Source organism: Haematobia irritans, chromosome 4 (genome assembly GCF_050003625.1).
Source record: "Haematobia irritans isolate KBUSLIRL chromosome 4, ASM5000362v1, whole genome shotgun sequence".
NCBI lineage: Eukaryota > Metazoa > Arthropoda > Insecta > Diptera > Muscidae > Haematobia > Haematobia irritans.
Genome location: NC_134400.1, coordinates 193,340,971 through 193,362,003, shown reverse-complemented (window position 1 = coordinate 193,362,003; position 21,033 = coordinate 193,340,971). Strand labels below are relative to the sequence as shown.

Genomic DNA, 21,033 nt, shown 5'->3' with positions numbered 1-21,033 from the left:
GGTGATCGCCGAAAATGAGGCCTATTTTGAGGCAAAACCGAAGGAGTACTACCAAAATGGTATCAAAAAATTGGAAGGTCGTTATAATCGTTGTATCGCTCTCGAAGGGAACTATGTTGAATAATAAAAACGAATTTTGACAAAAAAAATATGTTTTTCTTTGTTAGACCGGGGACTTATCAGCCAACCTGTTACGAGCCAACAATGCGGCATCATTATAAACTAGACATCTACAGATCCCATTTATCGAATTTTCGTTCTCTTTTTGGGGGTTTAAATATTTATAATTAAAACAGATACCTCAAAGTGAGAAAAACATGTAATCCAAAGATGCAAAATAAGACTTACATTGTATTTGAAGTATTTTTATCTTAAGTATAAGGAATCAATATATCAGCTAATTTAAATACGATTTATTTACACCGAACACTTTTTTATTATTTTAAGGAATATTTGGATTAGTTCACAGACATACGACTTTAATGGAGAATCGTAAATTTCCAAGATTCTTGTCCTAAATTTAATGAAAAAGTTTTCGATGCATATATTATATTTTTGTTTTTTTTTTCAAAAATTCATTATTTTTAAGAAATTTGCTCTCAATATAGTGTTAATTGCGTGTGCTAAAATATAGGGTGCATAATCTTTCATATTAGGCCAATATTTATTTCAGTGTATGATTCGATGGAATTTGGAATTAAAGATTTATACCACTAATGTATCGAATCGTCTCATTCTGTAATTTCTGGCAACTTAGAGTTTGCATTGGATTTGAAGCGGCTGACGGTTTTACCATATTCTGTTTTTCATACTTTCTCTCAAAAATTTCTTTCCATCAGTGTCTAAAAAAGATGAAGGAAAGAAATTGCATAATTCCTATAAATAGATATTAATTTATGAAAGCAAATCCAATTAGTTAAATATATATTGATGTAGATGCTTCTATTACAGAATAGGGAATATCAACTTAACAAAAAACTTCAGCTTTTACACACAGTGGAAATCAAATGAAAATCCTTTTCTGGTTTTCAAATGCTGATCACTAATTCTGCATTGCACACGCAAGACTCTCATTTAATTTTAATTACCTACCAAATTAACTTAACTCCAGTTTAGTTTAGTTCACATAATGTCTGTTTGCGGGGAGGGGTATTTCAAGTTAATTTGTTGGCTTTATGTTTTACACCAGATTTCTACTTGAAAATACGAAATTCCAACCACATAGTTGCAACTGTTTAACAATTGAGAAATCTCTTCATTTTCTATGCGATATCATTGAATCATTATGGGCAGCTGTATAAAAAGACAACCATACATCAAAATCCAAATCATATCACATTCTGACATCTTTTACATCGCAGGTGTAGTAAAAGAAAATAAAAAGTGACGTATTATTATATATCCTGTAGCAAACAAAAAACAAATCCTACTATAGGATATAAATTAAGCGGGCCAATTTTGTACTAGAACATATATCACTTATAGAGGAATACCATGATCAAAACGGTAAGAGTCAACATTAAAATTTTAAATATTTAAAAATAAAAAATTAAATATTCCTGTGAATTGACCAAAGTGATTTTAGTGCAAGAGAATTTTCTCTCATTCTCATAAAAGATCAATTTTTCGCACGAACGATAGTAGATAAACAGTGATACTCATCGATTCTCACGAACTGAAATAACGCACACACACACTCACCATTGTAGTTCATCAACAGTTGATTTTTCGTGAGTAAAAGTGTAAGCAATTTTTATACCCTCCATTGTTGGAGCCACCGTGGTGCAATGGTTAGCATGCCCGCCTTGCATACACAAGGTCGTGGGTTCGATTCCTGCTACGACCGAACACCAAAAAGTTTTTCGGCGGTGGATTATCCCACCTCAGTAATGCTGGTGACATTTCTGAGGGTTTCAAAGCTTCTCTAAGTGGTTCCACTGGAATGTGGAACGCCGTTCGGACTCGGCTATAAAAAGGAGGTCCCTTGTCATTGAGCTTAACATGGAATCGGGCAGCACTCAGTGATAAGAGAGAAGTTCACCACAGTGGTATCACAATGGACTGAATAGTCTAAGTGAGCCTGATACATCGGGCTGCCACATAACCTAACCTACCCTCCACCATAGGATGGGGGGTATATTAACTTTGTCATTCCGTTTGTAACACATCGAAATATTGCTCTAAGACCCCATAAAGTATATATATATTCTGGGTCGTGGTGAAATTTTGAGTCGATCTGAGCATGTCCGTCCGTCCGTCTGTTGAAATCACGGTACCTTCCGAACGAAACAAGCTATCGACTTGAAACTTGGCACAAGTAGTTGTTATTGATGTAGGTCGGATGGTATTGCAAATGGGCCATATCGGTCCACTTTTACGTATAGCCCCCATATAAACGGACCCCCAAATTTGGCTTGCGAGGCCTCTAAGTGCAGCAAATTTCATCCGATCCGGCTGAAATTTGGTACATGGTGTTAGTATATGGTCTCTAACAACCACGCAAAAATTGGAACACATAGATCCATAATTATATATAGCCCCCATATAAACCGATCCCCCGATTTGACTTGCGAGGCCTCTAAAAGAAGCAAATTTCACCCGATCCGGTTGAAATTTGATACATGGTGTTAGTATATGGTCTCTAACAACCATGCAAAAATTGGTCCACATCGGTCCATAATTATATATAGCCCCCATATAAACCGACCACCAGATTTGACCTCCGGAGCCTCTTGGAAGACCAAAATTCATCCGATCCGGTTGAAATTTGCCAAAATTGGTCCATATCGGTCTATAGTTGTATAACTAATATAGCCGATCCCCAATCACACAAAAATTGGTCCATATCGGTTCATAATCATGCTTGCCACTCGAGCAAAAATAATCTAGCAAAATTTTATTTCTATAGAAAATTTTGTCAAAATTTTATTTCTATAGAAAATTTTGTCCAAATTTTATTCCTATAGAAAATATTGTCAAATTTTATTCCTATAGAAAATTTAGTAAAAATTTTATTTCTATAGAAAATGTTGTCAAAATTTGGTTCTATAGAGAATATTGTCAAAATTTTAAATCTTTTGAAAATTTTGTAAAAATTTTATTTCTATAGAAAATTTTGTCAATTTTTTTTCTATAGAAAATTTTGTCAAAATTTTATTTCTATAGAAAATTTGGCAAAATTTTATTTCTATAGAAAATTTTGTCAAACTTAATTATATACGTATTTAATCGGCCATTTAATATATACCACGTATGGACTACGTTGTATATATTACGGTATTAGGAAGTTTTAAGATACCTTGTTATCAGCAAAAATTACAGCAACCCAAGTAATTCGATTGTGGATGACAGTCTTCAGTAGAAGTTTCTACGCAATCCATGGTGGGGGGTACATAAGCTTCGGCCTGGCCGAAATGAAATTTGGTACATGGTGTTATTATATGGTCTCTAACAACCATGCACAAATTGGTCGAAATCGGTCCATAATTCTATATAGGCCGCATATAATCCGATCCCCAGATTTGACATCCGGAGCCCCTTAGAAGAGCAAAATTCATTCCAATTCGGTTGAAATTTGGTACGTGATGTTAGTATATGGTATCTAACAACCATGCCAAAAGTGATCCATATCAGTCCATAATCATATATAGCCCCGGTATAGACCGATCCCGAGATTTGGTTTTGGAGCCTCTGGGAGGAGCAAATTTCATCCGAGTCAGTTGAAATTTGGTACATTATGCTAGTATATGACCGTTAACAATCATGCCTAACTAGGTCCATATCGGTCTATAGTTATATATAGCCCTCAGATAAGTCGATCCCCAATCACACAAAAATTGGTCCATATCAAGTCCATAATTGTATATAGCCCCCATATAAGTGACCCCGATATTTCAATTGTGCCTCTCTACGTACCGTGCAAAAGTCCATATCGATTCGTAATTATTTGTAGACTTGCCTATTTTTATACCCTGCGCCACACTGTGGAACAGGGTATTATAAGTTAGTGCATATGTTTGCAACACCCAGAAGGAGACGAGATAGACACATGGTGTCTTTGGCAATAATGCTCAGGGTGGGTCCCTCAGTCGATATAACCATGTCCGTCTGTCCGTCCGTCCGCCCGTCCGTCCGTCTGTCTATGAACACATATTTGTGATCAAAGTCTAGGTCGCAATTTAAGTCCAATCGCCTTCAAATTTGGCACATGTTCCTAATTTGGATCAGAATAGAACCCTATTGATTTTGGAAGAAATCGGTTCAGATTAAGATATAGCTCCCGTATATATCTTTCGCCCGATATGCACTAATATGGAAATCGGTTCAGATTTAGATATAGCTCCCATATATATCGTTCGCCCGATTTACACTCATATGACCACAGTGGCCAATCTTTTACTCCGATTTAATTGAAATTTTGCACAGGGAGTAGAATTAGCATTGTAGCTATGCGTGCCAAATTTGGTTGAAATCGGTTCAGATTTATATATAGCTCCCATATATATGTTTTTCTGATTTCGACGAAAATGGTCAAAATACCAACATTTTCTTTGTAAAATCGCCACTGCTTAGTCGAAAAGTTGTAAAAATGTCTCTAATTTTCCTAAACTTCTAATACATATATATCGAGCGATAAATCATAAATAAACTTTTGCGAAGTTTCCTTAAAATTGCTTCAGATTTAAATGTTTCCCATATTTTTATACGCTCCACCATAGGATGGGGGGTATATTAACTTTGTCATTCCGTTTGTAACACATCGAAATATTGCTGTAAGACCCCATAAAGTATATATAGTCTGGGTCGTGGTGAAATTTTGAGTCGATCTGAGCATGTCCGTCCGTCTGTTAAAATCACGCTAACTTCCGAACGAAACAAGCTATCGACTTGAAACTTGGCACAAGTAGTTGTTATTGATGTAGGTCGGATGGTATTGCAAATATGGACCATTTCGGTCCACTTTTACGTATAGCCTCCATATAAACGGACCCCCAAATTTAGCTTGCGAGGCCTCTAAGAGAAGCAAATTTCATGAAATTTGGTACATGGTGTTATTATATGGTCTCTAACAACCATGCAAAAATTGGTCCACATCGGTCCATAATTATATATAGCCCCCATATAAACCGATCCCCGATTTGGCTTGCGGAGCCTCTAAGAGAAGCAAATTTCATCCGGTTCGGCTGAAATTTGGTATATGGTGTTAGTGTATGGTCTCTAACAACCATGCAAAAATTGGTCCATATCGGTCCATAATTATATGTAGCCCCCATATAAACCGATCCCCAGATTTGACCTCCGGAGCCTCTTGGAAGACCAAAATTTATCTGATTCAGTTCAAAGTTGGTACGTGATGTTAATATATGGTCTCAAACACCCGTGCAAAAATTGGTCGATATCGGTCCATAATTATATATAGGCCCCATATAAACCGATCCCAAGATTTGACCTCCGGAGCACCTTGGAAGAGTAAAATTCTTCCTATTCGGTTGAATTTGGTACGTTCCATGCAGGAATTGGTTCCTATCAGTCCATAATAATATATAGCTCCCATATAAACCGATCCCAAGATTTGACCTCCGGTGCCTTTTGGAGAAGCAAAATTCATCCGATCTGGTTGAAATTTGGTACGTGGTGGTAGTATATGATATTTAACAACCATGTGAGTTGAAATTTGTGGATGACAGTCTTTCGTAGAAGTTTCTACGCAATCCATGGTAGAGGGTACATAAGATTCGGCCTGGCCGAACTTACGGCCGTATATATTTGTTTTTACTAACATTGTGTTCCAACCTAGTGCATTAGCCGACTTAAATTTTAAGTCTATAGATTTTGTAGAAGTCTATCAAATTCTGTCCAGATCGAGTGATATTTACATGTATGTATTTGGGACAAACCTTTATATATAGCCCCCAACACATTTGACGGATGTGATATGGTATCGAAAATTTAGATCCGACTTTAGACTTTCCTTACTTGTTTTATTTTGGGTGCGATTCGGATGCCCAAAATGAAACAGATTTCGAAGAGTTTTTCCGAAACTGGCTCTTGAGGACCTGTCTATGGTGTACTCCTGCTAAATTGTCCCAGGCCGTGTCCTTTGGAATGAGCCCAAGACGTGTCCTAAAGTGTAAATTTACTCCGTCAATGACAAACCCATGTTATCCTAAAGTGTAAATTTACCCCGTCAATGACAAACCCATGTTAAAGTGGCCGGTCTCTTCCATACGTTTTGACCAGAACTGGGACTTGTCCATACACACCAGGGACTAGTTCTAAACCGGACTTGAGGTTGATCCGTTTCCCGTAGGGGAAATACAATTTTAACAAAATTTTCTATAAAAATAAAATTTTGACAAAATTTTCTATAGAAATAAAATTTCGACAAAATTTTATGTAGTAATAAAATTTTGACAAAAACAATTAGTTTTTAAATTTGGTAGATTTTTGGTAAAATCTTCCTAAAATGTTGGTAGATTATTTTTGGCACGAGTGGTAACCGTGTTTCCGGTTCCATTATAAACCGAATCCTCAGATTTAGTTTGCGGAGCCTCGCGGAGGAAAAAAATTTCATCGGGTTGAAATTTTGTTCATGATAGTCATCTGTGGACTTTAACAACCATGCAGAAAATTTGTCCGTATCGGTCCATAATTATATACAGCTCCCAAATAAACTTAATTGGATCAATTGATTTCGTTATTGAATCAGAAAAAAATGTTTGTGTGCAGATTTGACCTCCAGACTCTCTTTAAGAACCAGGCAAAAATTGAATTATAACGGTCCATAATTATTTATATACTCTATATAAAATGACCAAGAATTGAATTAGCTTATATATGTATATAATATGCCTGCTTTTATCTAACATAGACTCCAAAAGGACTAACTTAAGGAGACAACATTAAGAAGTCTTAAGTTTTAGTCCAAAAACGGCCAAAGATATCTGCAAATTTCTCAACAGACAATTTCTCTAAAATCGAATAGAACGATATTGTGCCAAAGAGATTTCAAGCTTTCTTTTTTTTTCTTTTTCAGGGCATTCTACTTTTCGCTCTTTTTTTGAAATGTAACTCATCTTTAGCTGGTTTCCTTAGTGGAGGCTATGGTGGTGGTGGCGAATACGGTGGTGGAGGTCATGGTGGTGGAGGTGATTATGGTGGATATGGTGGCGGCGGTGGAGGTGGTCATGCGATAGTAGCAGCTCCTGTCTATAAAGTTGCTGCAGTTCCCATTGTAAAAGTTGGCCTTGCTGTAGGAGGTGGTGGTTATGGTGGAGGCGGCGGTGGCGGTTACGGTGGCAAAGGAGGCGGCGGTGGTGGTTATGGTGGTTACGAAGGAGGTGGCGGTTATGGTGGAAAAGGAGGTGGTGGAGGCGGATATGGCGGCTATGAAGGTTTTGGTGGAAAAGGTGGTTTCGGTGGAGGCGGTGGAGGTGGTTATGGTGGAAAAGGTGGATTTGGAGGCGGTGGTTATGGAGGCTACGAAGGTGGTGGCGGCGGTGGTTATGGAGGAAAAGGTGGATTTGGTGGTGGAGGTTTTGGTGGAAAAGGAGGATTTGGAGGTGGTGGTGGTTATGGCGGCTATGAAGGAGGTGGTGGATACGGTGGAAAAGGTGGTGGTGGATATCCGTAATTTCGGAGCAAAATTTATTTCTACCAATTGCAATTCTTTGTTATATTTTAAGTATTTCCTGTTTCATGAATGTTTTAAAATTATTGTGAGTTTGTCCCAAATAAATTTCAATAAAATGAAACACTGAAAGAAATTGTGTATAAAGAGAACGATCTAAAAAGTGGGCAAAAAAACATGAGTTATAAAATTTAATTTTAATAAAGCAAATTCGGTCATAAAGGCGATGACAAATATTTGACCACACTGAAAATATTCTATCGCGATGTTGGATATCCAATATGATCTAAACCGATTCGCAGATTTGGTTACGGTTACGATTTTTATACCCTCCACCACCATGGGGGTATATTAACTTTGTCATTCTGTTTGTAACACATCGAAATATTGCTCTAAGACCCCATAAAGAATATATATTCTGGGTCGTGGTGAAATTCTAAGTCGATCTGAGCATGTCCGTCCGCCTGTTGAAATCACGCTAACTTCCGAACGAAACAAGCATTCGACTTGAAACTTGACACAAGTAGTTGCTATTGATGTAGGTCGGATGGTATTACAAATGGGCCATATCGGTCCACTTTAACGTATAGCCCCCAAATAAACGGACCCCTAATTTGGCTTGCGATTGCTCTAAGAGAAGCAAATTTCATCCGATCCGGTTGAAATTTGGTACATGGTGTAAGTATATGGTCTCTAACAACCATGAAAAAATTGGCCCACATCGGTTCATAATTATATATAGCCCCCATATAAACCGATCCCCAGATTTGGCTTGCGGAGGCTTTTGGAGAAGCAAAATTCATCCGATCTGGTTGAAATTTGGAACATGGAGTTAGTATATGGTCTCTAACAACCATGCAAAAATTGGGCGACATCGGTTCATAATTATATATAGCCCCATATAAACCGACCCCCAGATTTGGCTTGCGGAGCCTCTGATAGAAGCAAATTTCATCCGATCCGATTGAAATTTGGAACATGGTGTTAGTATATGGTCTCTAACAACCATGCAAAAATTGGGCGACATCGGTTCATAATTATATATAGCCCCCATATAAACCGATCCCCAGATTTGGCTTGCGGAGGCTTTTGGAGAAGCAAAATTCATCCGATCTGGTTGAAATTTGGAACATGGTGTTAGTATATGGTCTCTAACAACCGTGCCAGAATTGGTCCATATCGGTCCATAATTATTTATAGCCCCCATATAAACCGATCCCCAGATTTGACCTCCGGTGCCTTTTGGAGAAGCAATATTCATCCGATCTGGTTGAAATTTGGTACGTGGTGTTAGTATATGATATTAACCAACCATGCCTGAAGTAGTCCATATCAGTCCATAATCATATTTAGGCCCCATATAAACCGTTCCGAGATTTGGTTTTGGAGCCTCTTGGAGGGGCAAATTTCATCCGAGTCAGTTGAGATTTGGTACATTGTGCTAGTATATGGCCGTTAACAAACATGTCTAAATAGGTCCATATCGGTCTATAGTTATATATAGCCGTCAGATAAATCGATTCCCAATAACACAAAAATTGGTCCATATCAAGTTTATAATTGTATATAGCCCCTATATAAGCACCCCCATATTTCAATTCTGGTTCTCTACGTATCGTGCAAAAGTCCATATCGATTCGTTTTTGTCTAATATATACCACGTATGGACTAACTCACTATTTAGAAAACGATGTTAAAGGGTGATACAGTTAAAATTTGGTCAATATAAACTTGACGTATTTCTTTCAATTTTGCATTTAAAAAACCTGAACACCCCTCATTTTGAAGGTGTGTCTTCTTTAGAATGGAACCTAAAGAAGACCAAAAAACTGCTAAGGACGAGCAGCAGTTCAAGGCAAACTGGCTTTCTGCGGCGAAGAAGGTGGACAAGGCGGCTGTACAAAATCTGATGGCAGGTGTCAAGCGTGAGGCCATAAGCGTAGGAAGGCCTCTGGGGAGGGGGCTTAGACCCCCCAGAAAAATTTTAGCCCCCCCAGAATTTGAAACTCTATGATTTTCCATTTTTCAATAAATGTCAATAGTTTTTTTAATTTTTATAACAATTAAACAAGTATATACAATCGCACAATGTTCCGCTAAAGACTTCCATGAACAATCGAATTACTTGGGTTGTGGTAGCAGTTACCGATGGCAATGTTTGAAGTCAGATATTTATTAAATAAAGCTGTGGTTGACCTTTTGATTGATATATTGCTATTAAAACTATTCTTTCATAAATTAATATCTTAATAATGCTGCGAAAAAGCGTCGCCGAAAAAGTAGTGAAAATGTTCTTTTTGGGTCTAGAAGTGGTGCAAAATTGGCGGAGAAGCAATGAATGTAATATGAGCTTGTCATAGGACAAATGTCCACCGTTTCAAGAACCGTTGCAATGAATTTGCATCACTTCTTAAGGTGAGATCCGAATTCAGTGTTTTGAATGTGAATTTGAAATTTGAAAATTTTGTGATATTTTCCCAAAGAAATAATTTTTTTATTGTTTTTATGATTTTTAATACATTCTGACGCTTGTTTGAAATGTTTTTCCTCGAATAATTTCCAAAATTATCGATTTTTCTATAATGGATTTAGCAGTTTTATGGCAAAATTTTCAAAATTTGTACCAATTTATTTATTCTTCCTCTTTTTTTAAACTATTAGAAAAAAAGAAAACAAAAAATTACACATTAAAATATGAAAAAAATTAAGTAAAAAAACTTCCTGTGTAGTTAAAATAATTGAGGGCATTTTTGGAAGTGCTTTTAAAGTTGTGCCTTTAGAACAACTCACAATTTTTTTGCTGGGAAAAGTGTGGAACTACTTTTAGTTGCTTTATTAAAAATTAATTGTCGAGTTATTTTGATGTCTAATTTTCTATTCAATTTTATGAAATAAAACATTAATTGAACCTATAAGTTCAGTCTATAATTTTTTAGCTAGGGGGGCTATAGCCCCCCCTAGGAAATTTTTCTAGCTACGCTAATGCGTGAGGCCCGGCAATTCGGATTTTGAAAAGCGAAAGCCTAACTGAATATTTTTCCTGACTTTTATACTAATTGAACTTGAAAAAGAAATTTAATTTGATTTTTTAAATAAACGTTTTCACCGATTTACACGCATTTTCCCTTGACCAAATTTTGACCGTATCACCCTTTAAGAAGTTTTAAGATACCACAACCCAAGTAATTCGATTGTGGATGACAGGCTTTCGTAAAAGTTTCTACGCAATCCATGGTGGAGGGTACATAAGATTCGGCCTGGCCGAACTTACGGCCATATATACTTGTTCTATAGAAAATTTTGTCAAATTTTATTTTTAGAGAAAATTTTGTCAAAATTTTATTTCTTTGGCAAATTTTGTCAAGATTTTTTCAAAATTTTATTTGTATAGAAAATTTGTCAAAATTTTATTTCTTTGGCAAATTTTGTCAAAATTTTATTTCTTTAGAAAAATTTTGGAAAGGAATATATACCAATACATCAAAAAATCTACCAGTAAAAAATTTACCATTTTTTTGTAGAATTCTACCAACTATGCCAACCGTGATTCCAAATCCTAATATACGAAAATGGCAAATTACGATAACATTTGTTTCTTAGGTTTTACTATTTAAAAGCCGATCTATATTTTTTTGCCCATGACCTTAGATTTACCTTAAAAATAAAAACCACATTTTTTTTATATATATTTTTTTTATTAACAACAGATGCAAAAATAAAAATCGAGGATCAGTTTTTAATAGAAAACACAGAATACAATTTTCAGAAATGAAATTTTAAACAGCAAGATTTCACGTAGCATCTTTCTCTTACAACTCCATACTTAAGGTCTCATCACATCCGGCTCTTACAAGGCTCTGTCGACTTTCAATTTTACTCAAAGACCTTTTACTAGATGCGCTCAGTAAGATAAGCTTTTACCAACCATGACCATAGCTTAAGCCATGTCCATAACCATGGTCAAAACTTAAGGCTGGAGCTGAATATGAAATTGCTGGAGCTGCAGCAATTTTGGTTACAGCTGGGGCAGCATATGAAATTGCTGGAGCAGCAGCATATTTAGTAATAGCTGGAGCGGCATAAGAAATAGCTGGGGCAGCAGCGTATTTAGTAATGGCAGGGGCAGCATAAGAGTATGTGGGTGCCGATGTATATTTAGTAATGGCTGGGGCAGCATAAGAGATAGCTGGAGCAGCAGCTACTTTTGTAATGGCCGGGGCAGCATAGGAAATCGAAGGGGCAGCATATTTGGTGATAGTTGGAGCAGCATAAGAAATTGCTGGGGCAGCAGCGATTTTAGTAATAGCTGGAGCAGCATATGAATACGATGGGGCATGAGCATAAGCAGGAGCTGAATAAGAGATGGCGGGAGCCGCAGCAATTTTAGTTATGGCTGGAGCTGCATATGAAATAGCAGGAGCAGCAGCAATGGCATGGCCGCCATAGTAGCCATGATCAAGATCACCCAAATAACCAGGAGTAGCTACAGCGCTGGCAACAAGGGCCAAAGAGATGAGGACCTAAATAATATGGAAAATAAAGTCATTCAGATATGGGAATTCTCATAATTTAGATTCTACATCCATAGAAAAAATCAAGAACCCCGAGGAGAGCTTAGCTCACCATCCGAATCTTTTAAGCCCAAAAAGAGTCCAGTGGTCAACATTTTTCAAACTGGCTCATACATTTCTTTTATTGTATTACAACCCAGCAAAAAATTTCGAAGTTCTTCCATAGCCACAACTTTAAAAGCACTTCTAGAAGTTGCACTCCCCATAATGTTCTTTATTTTAACTACCCAGAAAGTTCTTTTAATTCTATTTTTTATAACTTGGTATTTTCATACTTTTAATGGGTAATTTAAACTTTTTTGTTTCAAATATGTTAAAGACAGAGTAAGAATTGATAAAATGGTACAAATCATTTAAATTTTGTCGAAAAAAATGCTAAATCCAATTTGAAAAAATTGTGAATTTTTGAAAATATTTGAGGTCAATCGTTTTTGACAAGCGTTAGAATCCAATAAAAAATTATAAAAAATATTTTTTGACAAATTATTACAGAATTTTTTTAATTTACATCCAAAACATTGAATTCGGATCACATCTGAAGAAGTGATGCAAATTCAGTGCAACGGCTGTTGAAATGGAAGACTTCCGTCCTATGATAAGCCCATGTTAAATTCATCGCTTCTGCGTCAATTTTGCACCACTTCCGGATCCAAAAAGAAAGAAAATTTTTACAATACAACAAAAAGGACAAAAGACAAAAAGGAAATAAAATTTTGACAAAAATTTCTATAGAAATAAACTTTTTACAAAATTTTCTATGGAAATATATTTTTGACAAAATTTTCTATAACAATAAAATTTTGACAAAATTTTCCAAAGAAATAAAATTTTGACAAAATTTTCGAAAGAAATAAAAGTTTGACAAAATTTTCTATAGCAATAAAATTTTGACAAAATTTTCAAAAGAAATAAAATTTTGACAAAATTTTCTATAGCAATAAAATTTTGACAAAATTTTCCAAAGAAATAAAAGTTTGACAAAATTTTCTATAGAAAATAAAATTTTGACAAAATTTTCTATAGAAATAAAATTTTGACCATATTTTCTATAAAAATAAAATTTTGAAAAAATTTTTTATAGAAATAAAATTTTGAGAAAATTTTCTATAGAAATAAAATTTTGACAAAATTTTCTATAGAAAAAAAATTTTGACAAAACGTTGTATAGAAATAAAATTTTGACAAAATTTTCCAAAGAATAAAAAGTTTGAGAAAATTTTCTATAGAAATAAAATTTTGAGAAAATGTTCTACAGAAATAAAATAAACTTTGACCAAATGTTCTATAGAAATAAAATTTTGACAAAATTTTCTATAGAAATAAAATTTTGACAAAATTTTCTATGGAAATAAAATTTTGGCAAAATTTTCTATTGAAATAAAATTTTGACAAATTTTCTATGGAAATAAAATTTTGACAAAATTTTCTATAGAAATAAAATTCTGACGAAATTTTCTATGGAAATAATTTTGACAAAATTTTCTATAGAAATAAAATTTTGACAAATTTTTCCAAAGAAATAAAAGTTTGACAAAATTTTCTAAAGAAATAGATTTTTGACAAATTTTTCCAAAGAAATAAAAGTTTGACAAAATTATATAGAAATAAAATTTTGAAAAAATTTTCTATAGAAATAAAATTTTGACAAAATTTTCCAAAGAAATAAAAGTTTGACAAAATTTTCTATAGAAATAAAATTTTGAGAAAATTTTCTATAGAAATAAAATTTTGAGAAAATTTCCTAAGGAATAAAATTTTGACAAAATTTTCTATAGAAATAAAATTTAGGCAAAATGTTGTATAGAAATAAATTTTTGAGACAATTTTCTATTGAAATAAAATTTTGTACAAAATTTTCTATAGAAATAAAATTTTGACAAAATTTTCCAAAGAAATAAAAGTTTGACAAAATTTTCTAAAGAAATAGATTTTTGACAAATTTTTCCAAAGAAATAAAAGTTTGACAAAATTATATAGAAATAAAATTTTGAAAAGATTTTCTATAGAAATAAAATTTTGACAAAAATTTTCCAAAGAAATAAAAGTTTGACAAAATTTTCTATAGAAATAAAATTTTGAGAAAATTTTCTATAGAAATAAAATTTTGAGAAAATTTCCTAAGGAATAAAATTTTGACAAAATTTTCTATAGAAATAAAATTTAGGCAAAATGTTGTATAGAAATAAAATTTTGAGACAATTTTCTATAGAAATAAATTTTTGAGACAATTTTCTATTGAAATAAAATTTTGTACAAAATTTTCTATGGAAATAAAATTTTGGCAAAATTTTCTATAGAAATAAAATGTTGACAAAATTTTCTATGGAAATAAAATTTTGCAAAATTTTCTATAGAAATAAATTTTTGAGACAATTTTCTATAGAGATAAAATTTTGAAAAAAATTTATACAGAAATAAAATTTTGAGAAAATTTTCTATAGAAATAAAATTTTGACAATTTTTTCTATGGAAATAAAATGTTGGCAAAATTTTCTATTGAAATAAAATTTTGACAAATTTTCTATGGAAATAAATTGTCTATAGAAATACAATTTTGACAAATTTTTCTATGGAAATAAAATTTTGACAAAATTTTCTATAGAAATAAAATCTTGACCGCATTTTCTATAAAAATAAAATTTTGACAAAATTTTCTATAGAAATAAAATTTTGACAAAATTTTCTATAAAAATAAAATTTTTATAGAAAATCTAAAAAAATTAGAGAAGTACGCGTGACTCGAAATTCTCGTGACACGCGTGAATCACTTGAGTCGTGAACAAAATCCAAAGCAACTTTCGTGAATGTGCGTGAATTGAACTAAAATAACTATGTCGTGCGTAAGAAACAAAAACCAGTGTCGTATATGTATATACATACATTTAACTCTGACTCGATCTGGACAAAATTTGTTAAACTTCTAACAAAAACTGTAGACATAAAATATCGGGTAATCCTAATATATATATATATATATATATATATATATATATATATATATATATAATTCAAAACCAAAATCTAGTTCGACAGCTCAATTAATTTAAGGTAACATACGAGTGTATTCGATGAATTAAATCTTTTTGTTTCTTACGCACGACACTGGTTTTTGTTTCTTACGCACGATATAGTTATTTTAGTTCAATTCACGCACATTCACGAAAGTTTCTTTGGATTTTGTTCACGACTCAAGTGATTCACGCGTGTCACGAGAATTTCGAGTCACGCGTACTTCTCTAATTCTGACACAAAACACATATTTGTGGCAAATTTCTAGATCCCAACACATTTGACGGATTTGATATGTTATGGAAAATGTGGATCTAGATTTTTCATACTTGTTTGTTTAAAACTGCGTTATGATCTTTTGAATGCAACAAATTTTATTTCGTAGAATTCGGTCAAAATTGTAAAACGATCATATATCATTGTTAAATAAATAATTATATTAAATATGTATAACAAGTATAAACGGCCGTAAGTTCGGCCAGGCCGAAGCTTATGTACCCTCCACCATGGATTGCGTAGAAACTTCTACTGAAGACTGTCATCCACAATCGAATTACTTGGCTTGCGGTAACACTTGCCGAAGGCAAGGTGTCTTAAAACCTCCTAACACCGTAATATATACCACATAATACATACGTGGTATATATTAAACTAAAAAAGGCCGATTAAATACGTATATAACTTAAGTTTAAAGTTTCTATAGAAATAAAATTTTGACAACATTTTCTATAGAAATAAAATTTGGAAAAAATTTTCTATAGAAATAAAATTTGGAAAAAATTTTCTATAGAAATAAAATTTTGACAAATTTTTCTATAGAAATAAAATTTTGACAACATTTTCTATAGAAATACAATTTGGAAAAAATTTTCTATAGAAATAAAATTTTGACAAAATTTTCTATAGAAATAAAATTTTGACAACATTTTCTATAGAAATAAAATATTGACAAAATTGTCTATAGAGATAACATTTTGACAATGCTTTCTATAAAAATTAAATCTTGGTAGATTATTTTTGGCTCGACTGGCAACCATGATTACGAACCGATATGGACCAATTTTTGTGAAATTGGAGATCGGCTATATATAACTATAGACCGATATGGACCAATTTTGGCATGGTTATTAGCGGCCTTATACTAACACCACGTTGAAAATTTCAACCGGATCGGATGAATTTTGCTCCTCCAAAAGGCTCCGGAGGACAAATCTGGGGATCGATTTATATGGGGGCTATATATAATTATGGACTGATATGGACCAATTCTTGCATGGTTGTTAGAGACCATATATTAACACCACGTACCAAATTTCAACCGGATCGGATGAATTTTGCTCCTCTAAGAGGCTCCGGAGTCAAATCTGGGGATCGGTTTATATGGGGCCTAGATATAATTATGGGCCGATGTTGACCAATTTTTGCATGGTTGTTAGACACAATATACTTACACCACGTACTAAATTTCAATCGGATCGGATGACTTTTGCTCCTCTAAGAGGCTCCGGAGTCACATCTGGGGATCGGTTTATATGGGGCCTATATATAATTATGGGCCGATGTTGACCAATTTTTGCATGGTCATTAGAGAACGTATACCAACACCATGTACCAAATTTCAGCCGGATCGGATGAAATTTGCTTCTCTTAGAGCAATCGCAAGCCAAATTTGGGGGTCCGTTTATATGGGGGCTATACGTAAAAGTGGACCGATATGGCCCATTTGCAATACCATCCGACCTACATCAATAACAACTACTTGTGCCAAGTTTCAAGTCGATAGCTTGTTTCGTTCGGAAATTAGCGTGATTTCAACAGGCGGACGGACGGACGGACGGACATGCTCAGATCGACTCAGAATTTCACCACGACCCAGAATATATATACTTTATGGGGTCTTAGAGCAATATTTCGATGTGTTACAAACGGAATGACAAAGTTAATATACCCCCATCCTATGGTGGAGGGTATAAAAATGAGGCCCCTTGTCATTGAGCTAAACACAGGACCGGAAAGCAGTTCAACACCTCAGGTCCAGTAAAGTACTAGTCCCTTGTGTTCAAAAATATATATCCGTACAATCCACTACGAGGCTTCTTGTATACGGTTCATGGTATTGGGTATTTAAGATTCGGGTCCATCGGCATCAGCACTATACACCACCCTTGGATAAAAGCGATGATAATATAAAAATCCAAACCAGCTGCCTTCAGTCCAAGTTTTTGACTAACATTTAATTTCTCTACAAGATCATAAACGACCGTATAAATCGGTTAATAAATAACTCTATTTATTGGATGTAGAAAGGGCACGTTTCTCAAATAGATGGTCTTGAGCGCGTCATAACAACCATGATCTTCAGTTATTGTAATCCGATTCTTAGATCCGTTCATTTGTATTTTAATTTTTTTTTTTTGGTATCGAAAATTTTCAAATAAAATTTCCATATCCTGTTGAAGTTTCACTTTTAGCCTTTTTTTCAATTAGAGTTTCAATCAAATTTTGATTTGTTATTTCTTTACTATTTCGAAAGCACTAAAAATTGTCCTTAAAAGTCCTTATCACATTGAATTTTTGCACAAAATAAATGTATCCTTTGTATTCTACATCCTTCCGATGTTACTTACAAACTTGAACATTTTTGAATTTTTGTTTAAGGATTTCAAACGAAATTTTCGACTAACGTTTGGCAAACACGGATAGTTCTTTTGACTAAGAAAGCTAAATTGAATTTAAGTTACTAGTTCCCAATACCAATAGTATTTATAGCCGAAAAATTATGCCTACCATATGGGGACCATTTTTTGTTTGTTTTGTTTTTTATTCAATGCAAAATGAAAATTAACTCAGTACAAAATACAAAGGCAACACAGAAAAATTGAAATCTTATGAAAAATCTATAAAATCTAGCCAAAAAGCAGTAATAACAAAAACAACAACAACGGTCACATTCGCATCTCTCAAAAGGCCTACTTCTAAAAGGTGTGCTGAAATGTGGCCGAAATGTTTGCAACAAATACAACAGCACCAACAACACCAGCAACTACAAGGTGATGTTGCCAAGGCATCAAGTGTCATATGAGCAATATTTTAGGCCTGTTGTCAGCTGCCTTAGCCGCATGGGTCTATAACTATGCGCCTGCGCACATACTAATAACCCCAAACAACTAACCCCAAAAATCAGCTGTTGCACATGCGCATTGCTTTGCAAACAACAACAGCACCAACAACAAAAGCAGTTTAACACATGACATGAAATAAAAACACTTTTACTTTTGTCTTTCGTTCGACATTTTTTTTCTCGATCTCCCAACAATGTATCGCCACATCGTCAAGCACCTCCGGCTAGCGATCTGTGGCCATTGGACACCATTGTGCACGCATTAGTCTGCCTTTTTGCAAATGGTAACAAACTTTCAGACAAATCGCTATGAAGATCAATGCAAGTTTGGGAGTTTTTTTATTGCCATAGATTTTCCGAGATCACTCTTGAAAATATTACAATAAACCATGGATATGAGACGAATCTAGGGTACCCTATAAGCGAAAAACGTACGTCCTTACACTAATAGAAAAAAATACGTTTCCAAATCGTGAACGGATGGTAACAAATGAAACGCAAACGATCCACGGTTGCCACAGCTGGTAGAATTCTACCAAGCATGGTAGATTTTTTACTGTTTGCTAGTAGAATTCTTCATGTTTTGGTAGAATTTGCACAAAAGTTCTTTACAAACTTTTTAAAGGTATACAATTTTGACAAAATGTTTCTATAGGAATAAAATTTTGACAAAATTTCCTATAGAAATAATATTTTCAAAAATTTTTACACAATTTTCTATAGAAATAAAGTTTTGACACAATATTCTCTAGAAAAAAATGTTGGTAAAATTTTCTAAAAATTTTTACACAATTTTCAATTAAAACAAAATTTTTATAGAAATAAAATTTTGACAAAATTTTCCATAGAAATAATATGTTGGCAAAATTTTCTATAGAAATAAAATTTTGGCAAAATTTTCTATAGACATAAAGTTTTGACAAAATTTTCTATAGAAATAAAGTTTTGACAGACTTTTCTATAGAAATAAAATTTTTTTAATTATTGAAATTATAGAAATTATTAAATTATAGAAATAAAGTTTTCACAAAATTTTCTATAGAAATAAAATTTTTACAAAATTTTCTATAGAAAATAAATTTTGTCAAATTTCTATAGGAATAAAATTTAGACAAAATTTTCTATAGGAATACAATTTTGACAAAATTTTCTATAGAAATAAAGTTTTGACACAATTTTCTACAGAAATAAAATTTTGATAAAATTTTATAAAAATTTTTACACAATTTTCTATTAAAACAAAATTTTTTATAGATATACAATTTTGACAAAATTTTCTATAAGAATAAAATTTTGAGAAAATTTTGTATAAAAATTCTATAGACAATTATAGAGATAAAGTTTTGACAAAATTTTCTATAGAAAATAAATTTCGACAAATTTCTATAGGAATAAAATTTGGACAACATTTTTTATAGGATTAATTTTGACAAAATTTTCTATAGCAATACAATTTTTACACAATTTTCTATAGAAATAAATTTTTACACAATTTTATATTAAAACAAAATTTTTTATAGAAATAAAATTGTGAAAAATTTTCTATAGAAATAAAATTTTGGCAAAATTTTCTATAGAAATAAAGTTTTGACAAAATTTTCTTTAGAAATAAAGTTTTGACAAACTTTTCTATAGAAATAAAGTTTTGACAAACTTTTCTCTAGAAATAAAATTTTTAAAGAAATAAAATTTTCACAAAATTTTCTATAGAAATTTTAAAGACAATTATAGAAATAAAGTTTTGACAAAATTTTCTTTAGAAATAAAATTTTCACAAAATTTTCTATAGAAATTCTATAGACAATTATAGAAATAAAGTTTTGACAAAATTTTCTATAGAAAATAAATTTTGACAAATGTCTATAGGAATAAAATTTTGACAATATATTCTATAGAAATAAAATTTTGACAAAATTTTCTATAGAGATAAAATTTGGACAAAATTTTCTATAGAGATAAAATTTGGACAAAATTTTCTGTAGAGATAAAATTTGGACAAAATTTTCTATAGACAAAAATTTCTACAGAAATCAAATTGACAAAATTTTCTATAGAAATAAACTTTTGACAAAATTTTCTTAAAAAAATAAAATTTTCACAAAATTTTCTGTATAAATAAAATTTTGACAAAATTTTCTATAGAAATAAAGTTTTGGCAAAATTTTCTATAGGTATACAATTTTAACAAAATTTTGTATAGAAATAAAATTTTAACAAATTAGTTTATGAAATAAAATATTATTTTGTAGATTGGTCGCATTTTTGATGTTCATACATAGCAAAAAAATTCACAAAATTTTCTATACAAATAAAATTTTATTTCTATAGAAAATTTTCTCAAAATTTTATTTTTATTGAAAATTTTTTCAAAGTTTTATTTTATATAGAAAATTTTGTTAAAATTTTATACTATAGAAAATTTTGTCCAAATTTTATCTTTATAGAAAATTTTGTCCAAATTTTATAAAATTTTCTATAGAAAATAAATGTTGACAAAATTTTCAAATTTCCAAATTTTATCTCTATAGAAAATTTTGTCCAAATTTTATAAAATTTTCTATAGAAAATAAATGTTGACAAAATTTTCTATAGAAATAAAATTTTGACAAAATTTTCTATAGAAATAAAATTTTGACAAAATTTTCTATAGAAATAAAATTTTGACAAAATTTTCTGTAGAAATAAAATTTTTTTAAAGAAAT

The 21,033-nt window shown here is 32.3% G+C and overlaps 2 protein-coding genes across 3 annotated transcripts; one reads left to right on the top strand and one right to left on the bottom strand.

Moving 5' to 3' along the window:
- The first annotated feature begins 1,340 nt into the window (after positions 1 to 1,340).
- On the top strand, positions 1,341 to 7,766 carry LOC142236132 (uncharacterized). 2 transcript variants are annotated; one of them, XM_075307392.1, is made up of 3 exons: positions 1,341 to 1,506; positions 7,037 to 7,526; positions 7,563 to 7,766. In XM_075307392.1, the coding sequence occupies exons 1-3, from the start codon at positions 1,495 to 1,497 to the stop codon at positions 7,631 to 7,633; spliced, it is 573 nt and encodes a 190-aa protein (XP_075163507.1). In that variant the 5' UTR covers positions 1,341 to 1,494; the 3' UTR covers positions 7,634 to 7,766. The 2 variants fall into 2 exon arrangements, with proteins under 2 accessions (XP_075163507.1, XP_075163506.1); XM_075307391.1 differs by having other exon boundaries at positions 7,037 to 7,766.
- Positions 7,767 to 11,303: 3,537 nt separating this feature from the next.
- On the bottom strand, positions 11,304 to 17,943 carry LOC142233841 (uncharacterized). Its single transcript, XM_075304903.1, has 2 exons — positions 17,838 to 17,943; positions 11,304 to 12,150 (listed from the first exon to the last, which is right to left on the bottom strand). The coding sequence occupies exons 1-2, from the start codon at positions 17,847 to 17,849 to the stop codon at positions 11,548 to 11,550; spliced, it is 615 nt and encodes a 204-aa protein (XP_075161018.1). The 5' UTR covers positions 17,850 to 17,943; the 3' UTR covers positions 11,304 to 11,547.
- Positions 17,944 to 21,033: the final 3,090 nt, after the last annotated feature.